This window comes from Ursus americanus, chromosome 13 (genome assembly GCF_024610735.1).
Source record: "Ursus americanus isolate L20-20 chromosome 13, mUrsAme1.1.p, whole genome shotgun sequence".
Taxonomy (NCBI): domain Eukaryota; kingdom Metazoa; phylum Chordata; class Mammalia; order Carnivora; family Ursidae; genus Ursus; species Ursus americanus.
In genome coordinates this window covers 142001-163894 of record NC_142139.1, presented here as the reverse complement: position 1 = coordinate 163894, position 21894 = coordinate 142001, and the positions used below count along the sequence as shown (strand labels likewise).

Genomic DNA, 21894 nt, shown 5'->3' with positions numbered 1-21894 from the left:
ACACACTAAAGATGAAAATTTCTGAGGAAACTTCCAAGAATTTGCACACAGAGGAAAATCTACGAGAAACTAAGGATGAATTCCAGGAAAAGGTAAACGGTGTTTCCATTCAAAGTTTCTATTTTTGTGTAGATGAGCTTTCTCTCTTACCTCAAACACTTAAGTACACAATGACAATCTCAATCTTGTTCATTATTCACAGTGCTAATAACTAACCATAATTTACAAGCATAACCCTGATGTCTCTGAAATACTTCAGATATAACTGCTTACAATCAATTTAGGAAAAAAGGCAAAAATTATTTCAAACTTTAAGCTGCTATTTTGAGGCCTGATGTATTTTAAACGTCTTTAAAAACCCCTCTGAATTCTAAGAATATAAGAAATGTTGCTTATTATTAACTATGTTTAAAATATTTGTTTTATGTCAGGTTTTATATATTAAACTTGCTTAGCTATCCCTATAAAATCAATGTGTGTATTTTATTTATGCCAGTGTCTAGGGCTTGTGCTATACTTTTACTATTAGGTGCTTAAATCTCCTTAATTTATTCTAAGTAGTATGGTTCATTTTGTCCTGAGACCTTAGGAGAATAAGGTCTAAACTGGTTATTTAATTGTATACAGGAAAGGCTAGGAGATGCTAATGATAATTTCTTTTTTCTTTTCTTTTCTTTCTTTTCTTTTTTTTTTTTTAAGAGAGATATGTTGGTCCACTAGGACTGCCATCACAAAATATCACAGACTGGTGGCTAAAACAACAGAAATTTACTTTCTCCTGGTTGTGGAGACTAGAAATCCAAGATTAAGGTGCTAGAAAATTTAGTTTCTGTTAAGTCTTCTCTTCACTGCATGCAGATGTCACCTTCCTTCTGTGTCCTCACAGGGCCTTTCTCCTTATGCTCAAGCTTAGAAAGAGCACTGGTGTTTCTTCCTCTACTTAAAAGGACACCAACCTTGGGGCGCCTGGGTGGCTCAGTCGGTTGGGCAACCAATTCTTGATTTCGGGTCAAGTCTTGATCTCAGGGTTGTGAGTTTGAGCCCCACGTCTGGCTCTGTCCTGAGCATGGAGCTGAATGAATGAATGAATGAATGAACACCAATCCTATGGAATTAGGGCCCCAGTTTTATGACCTCATTTAACCTTAATTACCCTCCTTAAAGGCTTTATCATATATAGTCACATGGGGGTTAGGGCTTCAACATGAATATTAGGAGGACACAATTCAGTCTGTAACAGGTGATTGCCTATAATTTTATGCAATGGATTCGTTTATTATATACATTTCTACTTTTCAAAAATGCCTTTGATATACAGTATCAACAGGATTTTTTATACTGTCTTTCACTTTTATGCACTTAATTCTATTTAATCCAAAAATTTGCTACTAGGAAATTAAAACATTCATCAGTGGGAGACTGGTGAAATAATCTTTCATACATTCATAGCTTGGAATAATATATGTATATATAATATGTATATAGATAATGCAATTGGGTTTTATACGGTCATAAAATTTTTTTAAACTGCATATTATATGCAAACAGAAAAATCACCAGGATGGACATATTATTAAATAAAAACAAATACTGCAGAATAATTCAGTAAGCTCCAACTTATATAAATAAATCTCTATATAGATTTATATACTATCGCTCTACATAGTGAGATTTTCCCCCATTTGCCCTGGGGTACAGTATTCTTGCCTTGGAAAGCTTTCCCTCTCACTCCCTGTGCTTCAGTACTTCTCTCCTAGAAAAGCATTTTTACTTGTTTTATATTTTGTGCTCTCAGCTTATCTGTAGTTTGGATCAATCAAATGAGCCAAAATCTCATTTGAAATTTATAACTTTCACTTTTATTAGGGAAAGTTTTTTTGAAAAGATTTTTGAAAATAAGATACAACACTTAATACCCGCTTTTAAACAAATGCAAAAATGCAATTATAGGGCCCCTTGAGAAGGGGCAATAACAGAGGAGTGAGAGAAAAAGAGAGTTCTATTCACTGGGACCAGCTGGGATGTGGTATTAAGTTTATGCTAGAATCATCTATGTTGACAAAAAAGGTCCGACTGGGGCTTTTCTCTGTCTCGAAGTGTCTCAAATCTGGGGTGGAAGGGTGGGATCAGCTTGGGCTTCTGTTACCATGTTCATTATGGAATCCCACAAGGACCCCTCTGTTCACCTGGGCCCCAGGGGGCTGCATTAGTAGGTCTTGCATGAATCCCCGTAGAGAGCCCACTTTGAATCCTGCTTGATGTTTCTCTCTCTATAAATGCAGTTTCTCTAGTGTGTCTCAACAGAAGTTTTAAACAATGATTAGTAAACTTATCTCATGTAAAGGACGTAATTCTTTTTCTTTATTTAATGATAAGATATGTTAGCTATTGCTCATGGTAGCTGAAATACTTTCTAGGCTGAGTTCAGTTCTGAAATGTCCCTTGGGTATTCTCACATACTTTGTCTCAGCCTGCTTTGTCTTTGTGTACATTCCTGTATTTAGGAGCGCAGATGCGAGAGTCTGAAGTACAGTATCTGACAAACTAGTCCCAATGACTATGTGTTCCTTACCTTAAGTTCTCATGTAGTTAGCTCTGTGTTTGCCATTGTCAGAAACTCATGCATACTGCCAACAGTAAGAGAATAGTTAAAGCATGGTTTGTCCAAACCCACTCTAGAGAATTGAGCAGCTACTAAAAATTATAGTTTGAAGATTATGTACCAGTGTGGGAAAATGCATGTGATCTAAATGGAAAAAAGCAAAATTGAATTCTATATATATTAATCAAAATTACCGTGTTCAAAAAAAATTTTTTCAAGGACAGACTCTGAAGGGAAATATTCTAGAATTCTCGTAGTAGGTTGTGTGAAGCTGGTGACATTGGATTTTTTTTTCTCTTTATTTTTCAATTTTTTCCCAATCTAATTGTAGATTATTATAAAAAACTTTTTTTAAAGCTTTTATATATTTATTTGAGAGAGAGAGAGAGCAGAGGGAGGGGCAGAGGGAGAAGAAAAGAGAATCTTAAGCAGACACCCCGCTGAATGCGGTGTCTGACACAGGGCTAGATCTCACAACCCTGAGATCATAACCCAAGCCGAAATCCAGAGTTGGATGCTCAACTGACTGAGCCACCCAGATACCCCTATTTTATGACCGTATAAAACCCAATTGCATTATCTATATCCATACATATTATATATACATATATTATTCCAAGCTATGAATGTATGAAAGATTATTTCACCAGTCTCCCACTGATGAATGTTTTAAATTCCTAGTAGCAAATTTTTGGATTAAATAGAATTAAGTGCATAAAAGTGAAAGACAGTATAAAACGTATGTAGCCAATATGGAACTGTATTTATTTCCTGGATGTGTAAGGTTATATAGTGATACCCTAATTTCATACCAATGATTGTAATGTCAGTCTTTGTCTCACTTTATCAAGGAGTACACATCTTAGGTTACCTTTGCTTAAGACTTGTTTATGGATAAATGAATATATATAATATGCTTTTCTTAAGCAGTATGTAAAAAGCATATATTTTTAAAGGTAGATTATACTACTATAATATGAAATCTATTTTTATTTATCAAAGTTATTCTGCCCTCTCATATGATAAAACTCCAACCTTTGGGGAATATGACTGCTTCTGAAAATAATGATTTGTTGGGAGTGAGTGGGGGATAGAGAATCATTTCCAGCTTTTGATGGAAAGAAAGTGGTAGAGTTCAAGGTGGCTTACTCTTTTATAAAATTAGGTTGACCCATCATCATACATGAAGATAATTGTTAATTATCTACAGCTGTCCAAGTAGTTCTTAGCCATGAACAACAGTATGTTTAAGGGCACAAACTCTGGAGCCAGACCTCTTGGCTTCAAAACCTGAGTGACCTTGGGCAAGTGACCTATCATCCTCTCTCAGATTCAATTTCCTCATCTGTCAAATGGCTGTAATATTAGAACCTACCTTATGAGGTTAGAGTGAAGATTAAATGTGTCAATATATGAAAAGAGTGCCTGGTAAATAATAAGTAATATAAATTTTGGCAATTTTTATTATTGTTAAAATTGTTACTGAGAAATTATTCTTTAATCTATTATATTTTAGATGGTTGACACAGATAAAAAACAGAATTTGAAAGCCAAAAATACTCAAGCACTGATTGCGAATGTTGAAGATAATGAGCTAACTAGCAACAGAGAAAGATATCTTCTTTACTACAGGAGAAAAATGAACTGCAACAAATGTTAGAGAGTATTACAGCAGAAAAGGAACAGTTACAGACTGACCTAAGGGAAAATATTGAAATGGTAGGATTTAGCACTATATACTTAGCAATATGTTTTGTCTTGCATGTTCTGGATTTTTACTTTACTGAGGCATAATTTACATGTGAGAAATATATCTGATGCAAGTGTACGGTCTGATGACTTTTGACAAATGCCTGTACTTGTGTACCCTCCACCCCAGTCAAGGTATAGAACATTTGCCTCACCCTATAGGATTCTCTTGCTCCTCAACCCAGTCAATTCCAATGTCCCTTGCTAACGCATATAAGTCACTGTTCCGTTGTTTTTTTTTTTTTTTAAAGATTTTATTTATTTATTCGACAGAGATAGAGACAGCCAGTGAGAGAGGGAACACAAGCAGGGGGAGGGGGAGAGGAAGAAGCAGGCTCCTAGCGGAGGAGCCTGATGTGGGGCTAGATCCCATAACGCCGGGATCACGCCCTGAGCCAAAGGCAGACGCTTAACCGCTGTGCCACCCAGGCGCCCCCCCGTTGGTTTTTAACCATAGTTCACTTTATCTTCTAGAACTCCACACAGATAGAATCAAATAGCATGTACTCTCCTGCACCTTACTTTTTTACATTCCTTTTTATTGCTGGGTAGTGTTCCATGTATGAATAGGCCACAAGTTGTTTGGCCTTTCTCCTCTTGATGGAAATTTGAGTTCTCTCCACTGTTTGGCTATTTTGAGTAAAGCAGCTGTAAACATTCTTACACAAAACTTTTTATGAACGTGTTTTTAAAAATTTCTCTAGGGGCGCCTGGGTGGCACAGCTGTTAAGCGTCTGCCTTCGGCTCAGGGCGTGATCCCGGCGTTATGGGATCGAGCCCCACATCAGGCTCTTCCGCTATGAGCCTGCTTCTTCCTCTCCCACTCCCCCTGCTTGTGTTCCCTCTCTCGCTGGCTGTCTCTATCTCTGTCAAATAAATAAAATAAAATCTTTAAAAAAAAAATGTATCTAAAGTATCTAAATGGAATAGCAGGGTCATAGCATATTACTAGACTGGTTTCCAAAGTAGTTGTACCATTTTACATTCCCGTCAGCAAATTAAGAGAATTCTGATGGCTCCACATCCTCACCAATGCTTCATATTATTAGTGTTTTCAATTTTAGCCATTCTAATGGGTATGTACCTCATTGTTTTCATTTGCCTTTCCCTAATGATTAAGGATATCGAGATCAACTTTTCATAAGCTTATTGGCCATTGCATATCTTTCTATAAATTATCTGTTCTGTCAGTGATGTGTTGTAGATTTTAGTGTACATGTCTTGTCCATATTTTGTTAAATTTGCTCCTAAATGTTTCTCTTTTATTTATTCTGTTGTAATTTTTAAACTTCATTTTTAATTATCCATTGTTAATGTTTGCCATATTGTCAAATCTAGTTCTTGTTTCTATATTTAGGGACAATATATGTACCGATTGAAATTCACATTTTTAGAAGTTTGCTGTGGATTACAGGAGAACCTGACCTTTTGTGTAATTTTCCATATTTCTTGGGATTGTCTGTTTGGTCAAAAGAGCTAAGTTTATTAAATAGGAATACAGACAAAAGTCATAGTCTGTTCTTGGTCTCATGTTTGCAGTGTTTTTGTGGTCATAATACTTGAGAATGTCACTGTTTAAGCTTATAACCAGGATTAGCCCAAGTCATGCTAGCAAAGAAAGGCTGCCCTTTTGAGCTTGCTATTAACTGGTGCCCTAAATCATAACCATTCTAGTATATGAAAAGCCCAAAACTGTAGTCTTGTCATCGGTGCATGAAAATTTAGAAACAGTCTCCTTTGGCTTAAGGGTAGAAAATGAGCAAACCTCTCAAGACAGAATACTCAATCCAGTTCTAATTCTCATGACAGGAATATAAGTGGAGCAACAAAGAAACAGCATAAAAAGCAGATGCTCGGCATCTATATGATTAAAGACTTTCTTTTTAAGGTAGTCTTTTCCAATAGAATTTGCCATGATTTCTTCATTTTTAAGCTGAGGTAAATGCTGATTTTTACCTGATTTTATAAATGTAAGGTAATACTTATTTTAATCTCAACTTTTTTTTTTTAATTCTAGACTGTTGAAAACCAAGAAGAATTAAGAATTCTTGGAGATGAACTTAAAAAGCAACAAGAGATTGTTGTACAAGAAAAGAACCACACCATAAAGAAAGAGGAAGAGCTTTCTAGAACCTGTGAGAAATTAGCAAAAGTTGAAGAAAAGCTAAAGGAAAGGTGAATTTTTAAAGTTACCTTCTTAGCCATAATATATTTCCTGACTAAACTTTTTTTTTTAATACATTTGATTGCTGTAGAACTAAATTCTAGAAATAGCATGTATCTCCCAAATGAACAGATCTTAATGCTAATATTGTGGACAGTTCCAACTCATACCTATATCTTAACCAACACTCTTTGTGAGGATTATATTATCCTAGTCTTTAGATGAAAGAGAAGGCCTCGATTCATCTAAATTAATCATATAATGTATTCATTCATCCGAAACTTATTGGGAACTACCATAGCCCAGATGCTGTTCTGGGTGGTTGAGATCCATTAGTCAATAACACAAAGATCCTGCCTTTATAAAGATATAGTAGTGATCCTTTAAAATGTAGGATTTATGACTATTACCATCTCTTAGATGTTTACAGTTTTCCTGACTCATTGCTTTTATGGAAATAAGGTGCTGTTGTAATATTTGTATAAGAGCTAAGACTCTTGTAATAATTGTACTGCCCAAGTAATTCTAAACTGTACCGCTAAGATCTTTCTGTTTACTCTAAGGACAGTGCCACGTGCATTATAAATAATATATGGTGATTTCAATTGCGCTCCTGTGGAGTGTTTTTCTCCTAATATGTATTCTCTTAATTCTCCTCCCTTTCACTATAACCCAGTAAAATTTACTAAAACCTGATGTCTGTTTCATACTCATTCTAAAGAAGTGAAATTAATAGGCTTATGTAAAAGTTAATGTTTCAGTAATGAACACTGAGTATTATATAAGACTGATGAATCACTGACCTACCTGTGACACTAATAATACATTATATGTTAATTAGTAGAATTTAAAAAATTAAGAGATAGACTTATATATACTTATTAACTTAAAAAAAAAGGTAATGCTCCACTAAAATTAACAACTCAGGAAACAACACATGTTGGCAGGATGCAGAGATAGGGGAACCCTCTTACACTGTTGGTGGGAATGCAAATTGGTTGTAGCCACTCTGGAAAACAGTATGGAGGTTCCTCAAAAAGTTAAAAATAGAGCTACCCTATGACCCTGCAACCCAGCAATAGCACTACTGGGTGTTTATCCAAAAAATACAAACAGTGATTTGAAGGGGCACATTCACTCCAGTGTTTATAGCAGCAATGTTCACGATTAGCCAGAATATGGAAAGAGCCCAGATTTCCATCGACAGATGAATGGATAAAGAAGATGTGATATATATATGCATATACATACACACACAGTGGAATATGACTCATCCATCAAAAAGAATAAAATCTTGCCATTTGCAACAACTGGATGGAGCTAGAGTGTAACAAGCTAAGCGAAATAAGTCAGTCAGAGAAAGACAAATACCATATGATTTCACTCATATGTGGAATTTAAGAAACGAAACAGATGAACATAGGGAAAGGAAAGGAAAAATAAAATATGATGAAAACAGAAGGAGGCAAACCATAAGAAAGTCTTAACTCTTAGGAAACAAGGTTGCTGGAGGGGAGGGGGATGGGAGGATGGGGTAACTGGGGGATGATCATTAAGGAGGACACTTGAAGTAATGAGCACTGGGTGTTATATGCAACTGATAAATCACTAAATTCTACCTCTGAAACTAATAATACACTATATGTTAATTAAATTGAATTTAAATAAGTTTAATTTTTTAAAAAAGTTAATGCCTCAGTGTTTGTTTAGGTGACCCCATAAGGACCTTATTAGAAGTAAAAATAGATTATCCAAAAAGTTTTTAAGAGATGAAGAATTATGGTTACTTGGCAACTATACCTTTATATTTAATTAGTCTCTTTTCAAGTTTTTCTCATTTTCACTTTGGCTCCTTGATTAACCTACTGACACCGTATTAGTTTCCTAGACCCTCTGTATCAAATTACCATAAACTTGGTGGCTAAAGAACAACAGAAATTTATTGTCAGATTTCTGGATCTCAGAGGTCCAAAATCAAGTTGCTGGCAATACCGTGCTCCCTCTGAAGGCTCTAGGGAAGAATCTTTTCTTGCGTCTAACTATCCTCGGCTCCCCGGTGTCCTTGGTGTCCTGGGCTTATAGCTATATCACTCTTACCTCTGCCTCCATCTTCACAGGACTTTCTCTGTGTCTCTGTGTGTCCTTTTTCGTCTCTTATAAGGACACTCTCATTGCATTTAGGGCCCACCCTAATCCAGTAGGATTTCTTCTCAATCCTTAATTAATCTGCAAAAACCGTACTTCCAAGTGAGGTCATATTCTGAAGTTCTGAATCGGCTTGAATTTGGGGTAGGATACTATTCAACCCAGCACAGTCACTATGCCTAGAAGAATACTTTACTTTTAAAGCTGCTTGTCTGTTTACACTGGGGGTGTAGGCAGGACTGTGATGATTATCTCAGTTTAGCAAAGTGCATTTTAGATGAGAATTTTAAGAGTCTATAGGAAAAATGGTAATTACAAATTTTATTTCTTAAGAGCCAACAACTACAAGAAAAGCAGCTACAGCTTCTTCATGTACAAGAAGAAATGAGTGAGATGCAGAAAAAGATGAATGAAATGGAGAATTTAAAGAATGAATTAAGGAACCAAGAATTAACGTTGGAACGTATAGAAATGGAGAAGCTAGAGTTGGCTCAGAAGCTCCATGAAAATTATGAGGAAATGAAATTCATAATCAAAGAAAGAAATGATCTAAAGGAATTACAGGAATCATTTGAAATAGAGAGAAACTTAAAGGTTATGTAAGAGAAATCGAAGTTACAGTAAGTTATTACCCTTTTCTTTCATCTATTAAGTGTTTCTTTAAAACGGAGCTAATTGGCAAAGGGGGAGGCAATGTTAGGATGATGTGTTTATAATATTCTTTAAATTCCACTTGCTAATAAAGGGTCTAGAAACCAAAGAAGAACTAAAAATTGCTCGCGTGCATCTTAAAGAACAACAAGAAACTATTGACGAACTAAGAAAAAACATTTCTGAGAAGACAGCTCAAATAATAAATATTCAGAAGGACTTAGATAAATCCAATACTGAATTACAAGAAAAGGTTTGTCTCTTCTTCCTTCTCTCCTTTGCCCCGTCTTCTTTTCTTTTTTCTTAAAGGAAAGATGAGCAGTAAGCAGTGACTGGGTTAATAGTTCATTCATTTTTTGGATACTATTTGTTGAGAGTATAATGTGGCAGGCAGAGTTCTGGGTTATAGAAATAAAATAGGAACAAGGTGAACAAAATTTCTGTGATCATAGAGCCTACTCTAGTGGAAAGAGGTAACTGGTAAATAAGCAAACAAACGAGATAATTTGAGATAATGGCAAGTGCTATTAGAGAAAATGAAACATTGGGATAACTGAACCAACCTGTGTTAAAGGCCACTGTGTGTAAGCCATTGAAACTATAGATATGAATAAGACATTGTTCTCTTCCCCTGAGTAAGGGCATATAAAATAATCCCTCAATTCCAGTAGGACAAATGCAGAAATATGATATGCGAAGTTATATGGAACCACGAATGACCATAGGAAAGGGGAATCAATCGGTAAACATAAAAAAATTGAGACATAGCATTGGAGCTCATCCGAGAATTAGGGACCATTCATTTATTGAGATATAATCTGCTCAATGATGATTTTTCTCCTGTGGCATTTGGGAAGTAGTATAGAAATGAAGACGTGTACAACCAACTGAATTAACAGTGTGTTATTCAAGTATAAGAATTGGTTCGCTTTGGATGTAAGCTGGAGCAAAAGAAAATGATGGCAGAATGTGACCAGCAGAGAAGTCATGAACAGCTTTAGTAGGAATCAAGAGATAATGAGTAAATCAGAGTTCATGATCCATAGTAGGATTCCATGGGTTCAAGATCACTTTTATTTCCGTGGACAGTATCCTCATCTTTTCCCTTTAAAAAATTATGATAACATGGCAGCAGCTCTTTCTCCCCATGGGTCCTGTCCCCATGCTTTAATAAAATCACCTTTTTGCGCGCACACACACACACACACACATGCACTATATATATATATATATATATATGTATAACGTAATGATCTCCAGATAGTGACTTTGGTGTTTCATGCATCTCACAAGATCCCAGTGCTTCATGAGGAACAGGAGCTACTGCCTAACGTGAAAGAAGTCAGTGATACTCGGGGAACAGTGGATGAAGTGGAGCTATTGGGAATACAATCCAAAACCAAGGATTCAATGACACCGGCATGCATAGAAAGGATCAAGTTGACTGAAAAACTTCCAGACAGTCACGAAGAAACAAAATATCTAACTGAGCAAAGAGACAGCCTTCAGACGATAAAAGAAGCAGTTCAGGTTGGACAAGACCAACTGCAAGAAGACATTAGAGAAGCATTGGCTAATGTATGTTTCATCCTTTCCTTCCATTTAACAAGTGTTTTATAAGAGTCAAGTCTTTGGGAAAGGAAGCGCTTGTGTTATGTTACTACCATGTTTTTTTAAATATCTCTTAATTGTGAAGTGATTGGAAACAGAACTAAAAATATAAATACTAAAAGACTACTGAAATTGACAGAAAATGTTTCAGAGAAGACAGCGGTTTTCTTAAATATTTAAAATTATTTGGAAAAGCAGTGCTAAATTATAGAAAGGATAAAGCCAGAAAACTATTTTTTTCCTTCTTTAAATCTATTCTTACAGCATCTCATAAGGCACTTCTTCAATACCTGAGACCGAAATCTGAGAACCACCCTTCCCAGTATCCTTTCCTCCCACTCACTCTAATCCAAGCACCAAATCTTGTTGATTTTAAGAGGTGTGTGTGTGTGTGTGTGTGTGTGTGTGTGTGTGTGTGTGTGAAAATTCTTCCATCTTTTCTCTCCACATTGCCAACATCCTAATCCAAGCCCACATTTCTTCTGCCCCTGGCTTTCTGCGGTAGCCTCCTTACTGGTCTCTCTGTATTCATTTCTATACTTTTGTAATTCATTCACCATTCTGAACCCAAGCAATCTTTTCTTCTTAAAACCCTTTAACAGTCTATTGCTGCTCTTGAACTAAAGACTGGAATCCCTCACAGGGCCTCTGAGGCCCTGGGTCCCATTTGTTGCTGGTCTCCAGCCTTATTTCTACTCACTCTTACCCCTGTTCATGATGCTGCAGCCTTGTGCTTCCTCATCTCAGGGCTTCCAGATGTTCTGGTCTCCCTGCCTGCAGCATTTCCATATGCCCTTGCCTAACTTGTGCTCTCACCCTTCAGATCTCAACCGAAGCTTTCCATCCCCCAGGAAGCCTTTCCTAACCACTCAGGGTAGGTTAGGTTTGCCACATACCCTGCAGGAACCCAGTAAGATTTAGCATAATATCTGTCTTTCCCTTTAAAGTACAAGGTTCAAAAAGGCAAAGATCATGTAAGTCTCATTTACCATTTCATGTCCAGCCTCTAATAGGATAGTGACAGCACAATGAGCCCTCAGGAAATAAGTGTTCAATACCTGAGTAATGACGAGTGGGAGAGTGGAAAGAATGTTCTGTAATGAGCCACTGAACCCTGACTTAATCATTTTAGAAAATATCCTGATTTCTTTTCCCAAGAGTAAAATAAAAGATCTTTGGCTGTGCGCTCTATTGTTTTAGGATTCTCTTAAGATCTAGGAGCCTCAAGACACACAGGATCAGTCCTTCAATGTGAAAGAAAAGGGCGATGAGGCTGAGGAAACCCTGAGTGAGCGGGCGCAACTGCAGGAGCAGCTCCAAGCCAGAGAGGCGGCACTGCCACGGGTGGGCGGGGAGAGACTCCAGATGGCTGAGAGGCTGCGAGAAGTTCTTTCGTCTGAAACTCACCAACTCAAAGAAAACATGAGAGAAATAACAGCTAAGGTGGGTTTCATCCTTTCCCCATGTGCTTTGTTTTTTTATTTTATTTTATATGCAGATATTTTTGTAAAAATTGAAACTTTGGGAAAAGGAGTTAGAGTATAATGGTTATAATGTTTCTGTAAATTTCTCAAGAATTTCCTCTAATAATGAAGCACCTGGAAACCGAAGAGGAACTGAAAGTTGCTCTTTGTCACCTGAAAGAACAAGAGGAAACTATTGATAAGCTGAGAGTGAATCTTTCAGAGAGGGAAACTGAACTCTCCAGCCTTCGAAAAGAATTAGAAACAACCAATGATGAATTACAGAAAAAGGTAAATTGGGGGTGAAGGACATGTAGGAGAAAACCTGAGGGAGTTAGCTAACTGAACTACAGAAACTAATTTTGCATACTAGATTGTTATGCAGAACATCCTGGGTGTTTTTCCTTTAAAAACAAAAACAGATTTGGGACTCCTGGGTGGCTCAGTCCCTTAAACATCTGCCTTCAGCTCAGGTCCTGGATTGAGCCCCCTGCCCAGTGGGAAGCCTGCTTCTCCCTCGCCCTCTACCCCTTCCCCACCCCCCCCATCCTCTTGCTCTTTCTTTCTCTCTGTCCAATAAATAAAATCTCTTAAAAAAAATTACAAAAACAGATCTGTGTATATATACACACACACACATATATAAACAAACATATTTTATGTGTATGTATATTTTGGCTATTGACTTATTATTTTAAGATCCAAGAGCTTCATGAACAATGTATTAGCACCAAAGAAATCATTGAGACTCAGGAAAAAATGAGTGAACTGGAGCAATTAAAGGAGCAACTCAAAGTCAAAGATTCATCATTACAAAGTATAGAAAGTGAGAAGCTCAAGTTGACCGAGAAACTTCAGGAAAGTCAAGATAAAATAAAAATTATAATTAAGGAAAGAGATGAACTGAAAAGGATGCAGGAGTTTCTTCAAATGGAGAGACACCAACTCAAAGAAAACATTAAAGAAGCTGTAACTGAAGTAAGTTTCCTTCTTCTACACTGTTCTTTTATTAATTTTTATCCAATCAGAAAGGGACTGGAAATCAAACAGGAGCTAAAAACTGCTTATGTTCTTTTGAAGGAGCCCCAACAAACCATTAGTACAAGGAATATTCCAAAGGAGACAGACCAAGAAGCAAATATTGAGAGAGATGTAGAAAATTCAGATGCTGAATCACAAGAAAAGGTAGGTCTTATTTCATTCAGTTGGAAAAAGACACCTGATGATTGTGTTGCTCATTTCCCTGTGGAAGAAAATAGTATATACGTTGGATAAAATGTGAAGATGACTGACTTCATTTAGAAACAAGTCCTCTTTTTCCTACAAATGTCTTCCTGTGTCCTAACTTGTTTTATTTTTTCTCAGATTCAAGAACTTCAGGAAAAAGAGCATCAGCTTCTTAAGATGAAAGCTGTCAATGAGTCTCAGGAAAAAATATGTGACATGGAATACTTCAAGAACCAGTTTGAGGCCCAAAAGTCAACTCTGGAAAATATAGAAATGGAGAATGTAAGATTAACTCAGAGACTTCACGAAAACCTTGAAGAAATGAAGTCTGTTACAAAAGAAGGAGATGATCTTAGGAGTATAGAGGAGACCCTCAAAGTAGAGAGAGACCAGCTCGAGGAAAACCTGAGAGAAACTGTGATTAGAGTGAGTTACCGGCTTTCCCCCATCCAGTGAATATGACATTGTGTCCTAAAAGAACCATATGCGATAGGGTTGGTGGGAGTGTAAAATTGGTCCAACCTTGGGGAAGGCTGGAGGGGGGATATTTGGTACTATCTTTCAAATATTTCAATAAGTTTATTCATTGACCCCAAAAGTCCAGTCATAGCTATTTATCCATACGCATTAACACAATTGTGCAGAGATATCTGTAGAAGGATATTCATTGCAAAAAGTTGCAATAACAAAACAAAGCATGCAAAAAATATAGGGAAAATGCTAAATGTCCATTAACAGGGGATTGGTTAGTTAAGTGCCGCACATTCAGACCATAGAATACGAGGCTACCAGTAAAGAAGGAGATAGTGCTGATTTGGAAGTATCTTATTAGGAAAGGGGGTAAACTGTGGAGTAATATATCTAGCATGTATTGACATTTAAGACAAACTTAGAGGATGAGTCCTAAGGGGGGTAGAGGGCATATTTACCTTTTACCCTCTCTCTACCTTTCTACGCACTGTTTGAATTTTGTTACTCTGAATATATCATTTTCCTTTTTCTAATGATATAGGAGCCGGAAAAACAAGAAGAACTAAGAATTGCTTACATGCATGTGAAAGAGCACCAGAAAACTATTGATAAACTCAAGGGCCTTGTTTCTGAGAAGACAGATAAAATATCAAATATGCAAATAGATTTAGAAAACTCAAATGCTGCCTTAAAAGCACAGGTATTTTTTTTTTATTTGAGAGTTTGAATTAGGTCTTTTGTGTAATGAAACAAGATATGAATTAGCCTAAAATTGAAGACAAAGATTTGCCTACTTAATTTTGAAAGTATTATTTAGCATTTCTTTCAATCTCTAGCTATATCTTAATTTATTGTATGATTATCTCAAGAGCCAAGAACTTCAAGAGAAAGAACATCAACTTCTGAAGGTAAAAAATGATCTCAGAGAAAATATGTATCAAACAGAGCAATTCAAGAAGCAATTAGAGGCCCAGAATTCAACCCTGGAAAGTGTAGAAACCGAGAAGTTAAGGTTGAGTCAGAAACTTCATGAAAACCTTGAAGAGATAAAATGTGTTACTGAGGAAAGAGATGGTCTCAGAAGCGCGGAGGGAACCCTTAGGATGGAGCGAGACCAGCTCAGGGAAAGCCTCAGAGAAACAGAAGCTAAAGTAAGTCACTCTTCCTATACTAGTGAGTGAACGTGGTGTTTTCCTGACAGCCGTGAACCGTTCTTTGACATAAGTGGCAGTGTTGGTGTGAGTGAACTAATACAAACTTTCAGGCAGGTAATTTGGTATTGTTCTAAAAATGTCCAATTCTGTAACCGGTATTTTCTTTGTAGACTTCATCCTACATGTGTATTTATTTATATACGTACAGAAACACACATACACTACAAGGTTTCTCATTGTAGCAATTTGTACTAAAAAGTGGGAAACAATCTAAATGTCCATCAGAAAGAAACTGGGTAAATATGAGCGATATATCAGAATACTATGCAACACATGGAAGGAAGGAAGGAAAATAGATTTGAAAGTCCTGATTTGGAAGCCCAAGTCACTTAGAGGGAAAGGGAACTGTAGAATAGTATATGGATCACGTGTCTGCCTCTCAGAAGTAGCAGTAGGTTGTAGGGAGGTGAGGACAGAGAAAGGGAGGCAGGGAAAGCTTATAAATTCCTAACAACAAAGATGTAGAATAAGAAGTAATAGTTTTATTATTTATACTAAGGAAATGTATCATTTTCAGAAAAAAAATGCTAGTTAATATTAAGCTGTGTCACCGTTCTTAAAATTTCTCTCATGATAAAGGAGCTGAAAAAACAAGAGGAACTAAGAATTGCTTACATGCATGTGAAAGAGCACCAGGAAACTATTGATAAACTCAAAGACGTTGTTTCTGAGAAGACAGATGAAATATCAAATATGCAAATGGATTTAGAAAACTCAAATGCTAACTTACAAGAAAAGGTATGGAGAACGTGCTTGTTTGGATATTTGATTTATTTGTGCCTAAGCTCCTTTGGGGATGTAAAATCCTTTAGCCACTTGGGAAAACGTCTTGGCAGTTTTTACTAATGCTGAACACACACCTGCCTGTGGCTCAGCATTCTGCTCCTTGAGTATGTACCTAAGAGGGGAAATGCCTACTGCCACATAGTGTTATGTACAAGAACGCTTGTAACAGTTCTATAATCATAACAGCAAAACAACGGAAAACAAGTGAAATGTCTATCGATAGGAGAATGGCTAAGTACATTGTGATTTACAAGTTCAAAAGCAGACAAGACTCATCTAGGATGAAGAAAGTTCAGCACAGCGGTTAGCTCTAGGACGGGGGCGCACAGGAAACCTACGGGGTGCTAGACATGTTTTAAATTTTAGTCTGGGTTATAATTATGTAGATGTATACATATGTCAAGAATAATTAAGCTATACACTTAAGATTAATGTACTTATATATATTATACCTCAAGAGAAAATTAATTTTGTGTGAAATTATACAGAATATTAATGAGCAACATAGGAAGACTATTGTCTTAATCGATTTAGAAACTATTCTTTACCCTTCCCTTAAAACCTGTCTGTACCCTAACACATTATTTTATGATTATCTTAAGATTCAACAACTTAAAGCAAGTGAACATCAACTTTTTAAGTTAAAGGAAGATGTCAGTGAGTCGCAGAAAAAAATGTCTGAAATAGAGCGATTGAAGAAACAATTCAAGGCCCAAAGTTTAACTCTGGATAAAATAGAAATGGAGAACTTAAATTTGGCTTAGAAGCTTCATGAAAACCTTGAAGAAATGAAATCTGTAATGAAAGAAAGAGATAATCTGAAATCGGAGAGAGACCAGCTCCAGGCAAACCTCCAGGAAACCATAACTAGAGTGAGTTGTGCTCTTTCCACCTACCCTGTAAATGTGTTTTACATACCAGAAGCTTCCTTCTTACAACACTGTTGGTGAAAATGTGAATGCTATAACCTTTTAGGGAGACAATTCGACACTGCCTTATTAAAGATTTGTCAGCATATATATCTGCTACTGTGATTCCAGCTGTAGAAATTTATCCTACCAATATATTCACACATTTGGGCAGAAATACAACAGCATTCACTGCAACATTGTTAGTGGTGATAAAAAGCTAGAAGTAATTCAAGTGTCCACCAATAAGGCACTGGCTAAGTGGGGTCCATTTGTAAAATGGATTGCTAAGCATGAGAATGGGTCCTTTTTATGTGTTATTGATTTAGAATGATGTGTCCAAGTGGTATGAGAGGGAGGAAAGCAGTGGCAGAGTTCACCAGGCAGCCCAGCGAGGATGGGGGCGCCTAGGGACAAGGACTTTAGTTTATATCCTTCTGTACAGTTCTAATCTGGGGGTGGTATGCTAATTGTTTTTAACTATGAGCATACATTTTTTTAAGATTTTGTTTGGTTCATCATTAAGGAAAAGTAATGTGCCTGTATATCGTGATACTTCTCAATTTCTTTTAATAAAGGATTTGGAGACACAGCAAGAACTAAAAATTGCTCATATGCATTTGAAAGAACACCAAGAAACTATTGATAAGTTCAGAGAGAGAATTTCAGAAAAGACAACTCAGATTTCAAATATTCACAAGGACTTAAATAAATCTAAAGATGAGTTACAGAAAAAGGTATGTGTTGTTTTGTTCGTTGGGGAATAACTGTCTAAAATCATTTGTGGGGGGGAGGAGTTAAGATGGCGGAGGAGTAGGGGACCCCTTTTTCAGCCAGTCCCCTGAGTCGAGCAGGATAGGTACCAGACCAGCCTGAACATCCACGGAAACAGCCTGAGATGCAGGAAGATACATCTGGATCTCTACAAATGAACATCTCCAGCGCTGAGTATTGAGGTACGAAGCCGGGAGCCGTGAAACTGTGCACAGATATAGGAAGATAAACGGAAGGGGGAGGGAGCCGCTGCATTCGGGCGCCGGGAAGCGGTAGCCACCTGCACGGGGGAGCGGTGGACTCGCGGACTGGCACCCACGAGACAGGAGACTGAGAACGTGAGCCAGGAGCGCGCACTACCAGACTTCTCATAGAACTCCGGAATCCTGGTGTGCTCACTGGAACCAGACTGAGACCGGGAGCTCCAGGAGCGCGCGGGGGCAGCTGGTGGCTGGCGGTGTTAGAAACACAAAGGACAGAGACACGCCGGCCCTGGAAGTGAGGGCTGGGACGCCGGGTGTGAGGCGCACATCCTGGGACGCTGCAGGGTTGAGCAGCACCAACAGTAACAGAGTTAAAGTGGCCAGAACATCAGTGGAGAACGGTCCACGATCCCTCTGTTCTGAGACAGAGGCTGAGATTTGGCCACTGCTGCTCTAACTCTCAGAAGAGGCACAGCAAGCCGCCAGGGAAAGCCGCCAGAGAACAAAAGCCTGGAAATACTGGCTCACAGCATGCCCATCCCCATCCCCACTTGCAGGGGACACGGAGACTCTACCCAAACAGGGTTGCCTGAGTATCGGCGCAGCAGGCCCCTCCCCCAGAAGGCAGGCTGAAAAATCAAGAAGCCCACATCCCGGGGCGCCTGGGTGGCACAGTCATTAAGCGTCTGTCTTCGGCTCAGGGCATGATCCCAGCGTTCCGGAAAGGAGTCCCTCATCGGGCTCTTCCGCTGGGAGCCTGCTTCTTTCTCTTCCACTCCCCTGCTTCTGTTCCATCTCTCGCTGGTTGTCTCTATGCCACATAAATAAATAAAATCTTTAAAGAAGAAGCCCACATCCCTAAGATCCCTATAAAACAAGGGTGCACGGCCTGGGTCCCGGTCAATAATTTGGGCTCTGGACAACCCCTCAACCTCTCCTCATCAGAATGCCGAGAAGGAGAAGTCCCCCCCAGCAAAGAAAAGACAATGAGTCTGTGGCCTCTGCCACAGAACTAATGGATATGGATATAACCAAATTATCAGAAATGGAATTCAGAGTAACAATGGTCAAAATGATGAGTAGACTTGAAAAAAGTATTAACGAAAATGTTAATGAGAATATAGAATCTCTAAGGGCAGAAATGAGAGCGAATCTGGCAGAAATTAAAAATTCTATGAGCCAAATGCAGCCAAAACTAGAGGCTCTGATGGCCAGGGTCACTGAGGCAGAGGAACGTATCAGCGAATTGGAGGATGGGTTAGTAGAAGAAAAAATGAAAATACAAGCTGGACTTAAAAAAATCCACGCCCACGAATGTAGGTTACGGGAGATTACTGACTCAATGAAACGATCCAACATCAGAATCATCGGCATCCCCAAGGGGGTGGAGAAAAACAGAGGTCTAGAAGAGATATTTGAACAAATTGTAGCTGAAAACTTCCCTAATCTAGCGAGGGAAAAAAACATTCGTGTCCAAGAGGCAGAGAGGACCCCTCCCAAGCTCAACCACGACAACCTACGCCATGTCACGTCATAGTGAAATTCACAAATATCAGATCCAAGGATACAGTATTGAAAGCGGCCAGGACAAAGAAATTTCTCACATACCAAGGCAAAGGTATCAGAATTACGTCAGACCTGTCTACACAGACCTGGAATGAGAGAAAGGGTTGGGGGGGCATTTTTAAAGCTCTTTCAGAGAAAAACATGCAGCCAAGGATCCTTTATCCAGCAAGGTTGTCACTCAGAATTGATGGAGAAATAAAAACCTTCCAGAATCGCCAGTCATTAACCAATTTCATAACCACGAAACCAGCCCTACAGGAGATATTAAGGGGGTTCTATAAAAGTAAAAAGGCCCCAAGAGTGATACAGAACAGAAAGTCACAATCGATAGAAACAAAGACTTTACAGGCAACATGGCATTATTAAAATCATATCTCTCAGTAATCAGTCTTAATGTAAATGGTTTGAACCATCCCATAAACGCCACAGGGTTGCAGATTGGATAAAAAGAAATGACCCATCCATTTGCTATCTACAAGAGACTCATTTTGAACCCGAAGATACATTCAGACTGACAGTAAAGGGATGGAGTACCATCTTTCACGCAAATGGACCTCAAAAGAAAGCTGGGGTAGCAATTCTCATATCAGACAGATTGGATTTTAAACTAAAGACTATAGTTAGAGACACAGAAGGGCACTATATTATTCTTAAAGGATGCATCCAACAAGTGGATATGACAATTATAAATATATATGCCCCCAACAGGGGAGCAGCAAGATACACAACCCAACTCTTAACCAGAATAAAGAGACATATATAAAAATACGTTAATAGTAGGGGACCTCAACACTCCACTATCAGAAATAGACAGAGCACCTAAGCAGTAAACGACAAAGAAACAAGAGCTTTGAATGCCATACTCGACGAGTTGGACCTCATAGGTATATATAGAACACTACAAACCAGAACCAAAGAATACTCATTCTATTCTAATGCCCATGGAACATTCTCAAGAATAGCCCATGTTCTGGGTCACAAAACAGGTCTCAACCTATACCAAAAGACTAAAATTATTCCCTGCATATTCTCAGACCACAACGCTTTGAAATTGGAACTCAACCACAAGGAAAAATTTGGAAGAAACTCAAACACTTGGAGACTAAGAACCATCCTGCCCAGGAATGACTCGATAAACCAGTAAATCAAAAATCAATTTAAACAATTTATGGAGACCAATGAGAATGAAAACACAACGGTCCAAAACCTATGGGATACTGCAAAGGCAGTCCTAAGAGGGAAATACATAGCCATCCAAGGCTCACTGAAAAGAATAGAAAAATCTAAAATGCAGTTTTTATATTCTCACCTCAAGAAGCTGGAACAGCAACAGAGGGACAGGCCTAATCCACTCACGAGGAAGCAGTTGACCAAGATTAGAGCAGAAATCAATGAATTAGAAACCAGAAGTACAGTAGAGCAGATCAACAGGACTAGAAGCTGGTTCTTTGAGAGAATCAATAAAATTGACAGACCACTGGCAAGACTTATCCAAAAGAAAAGAGAAAGGACCCAAATCAATAAAATTATGAATGAAAAAGGAGAGGTCACGACCAACACCACAGAAATTGGAAGGATTATTAGAAACTTTTATCAACAGCTTTATGCCAATAAATTAAGCAATCTGGAAGAGATGGAGGCCTTCCTGGAAACCTATAAACTACCAAGACTGAAACAGGAAGAAATTGATTTTTTAAACAGGCCAATTAATTATGAAGAGATTGAGTCAGTGATAAACAACCTTCCAAATAACAAAACTCCAGGCCCGGACGGTTTTCCTGGGGAATTCTATCAAACATTCAAAGAAGAAATAGTACCTATTCTCCTAAAGCTATTTCAAAAATTAGAAACAGAAGGAAAGCTACCAAACTCATTCTATGAAGCCAATATTACCTTGATCCCCAAACCAGGCAAAGACCCCCTCAAAAAGGAGAATTACAGACCGATTTCCCTAATGAATATGGATGCCAAAATCCTCAACAAGATCCTGGCTAATAGAATCCAACAGTACATTAAAAGGATTATCCATCATGACCAAGTGGGATTCATACCTGAGATGCAAGCGTGGTTCAACATTCGCAAATCAATCAGCATGATACATCATATCAACAAGAAAAGTCTCAGGAACCATATGATCCTCTCAATTGCTGCAGAAAAGGCATTTGACAAAATACAGCATCCTTTCCTGATTAAAGCCCTTCAGAGTGTAGGAATAGAGGGTACATTTCTCAATCTCATAAAAGCCATCTATGAAAAGCCTACAGCAAATATTATTCTCAATGGGGAAAAGCTGGAAGCCTTTCCCTTAAGATCAGGAATATGACAAGGATGCCCACTCTCGCCGCTATTATTCAACATAG

General features: G+C 38.0%; 2 protein-coding genes across 2 annotated transcripts; both read left to right on the top strand.

The window, feature by feature from the left end:
* The first annotated feature begins 11 nt into the window (after positions 1-11).
* On the top strand, positions 12-12281 carry LOC148109040 (centromere-associated protein E-like). Its single transcript, XM_087866343.1, is given in 8 exon segments — positions 12-92; positions 6369-6526; positions 8697-8712; positions 8994-9234; positions 9237-9280; positions 9406-9564; positions 10605-10889; positions 12123-12281. Coding segments are annotated over 8 exon segments (1002 nt in total). The 3' UTR covers positions 12141-12281.
* LOC148109039 (centromere-associated protein E-like) lies at positions 12233-17710 on the top strand. Its single transcript, XM_087866370.1, has 10 exons — positions 12233-12365; positions 12498-12676; positions 13085-13363; positions 13466-13570; positions 13751-14038; positions 14625-14783; positions 14953-15234; positions 15877-16035; positions 16686-16955; positions 17570-17710. The coding sequence occupies exons 2-9, from the start codon at positions 12512-12514 to the stop codon at positions 16845-16847; spliced, it is 1599 nt and encodes a 532-aa protein (XP_087722496.1). The 5' UTR covers positions 12233-12365; positions 12498-12511; the 3' UTR covers positions 16848-16955; positions 17570-17710.
* The last annotated feature ends 4184 nt before the right edge of the window (positions 17711-21894 follow it).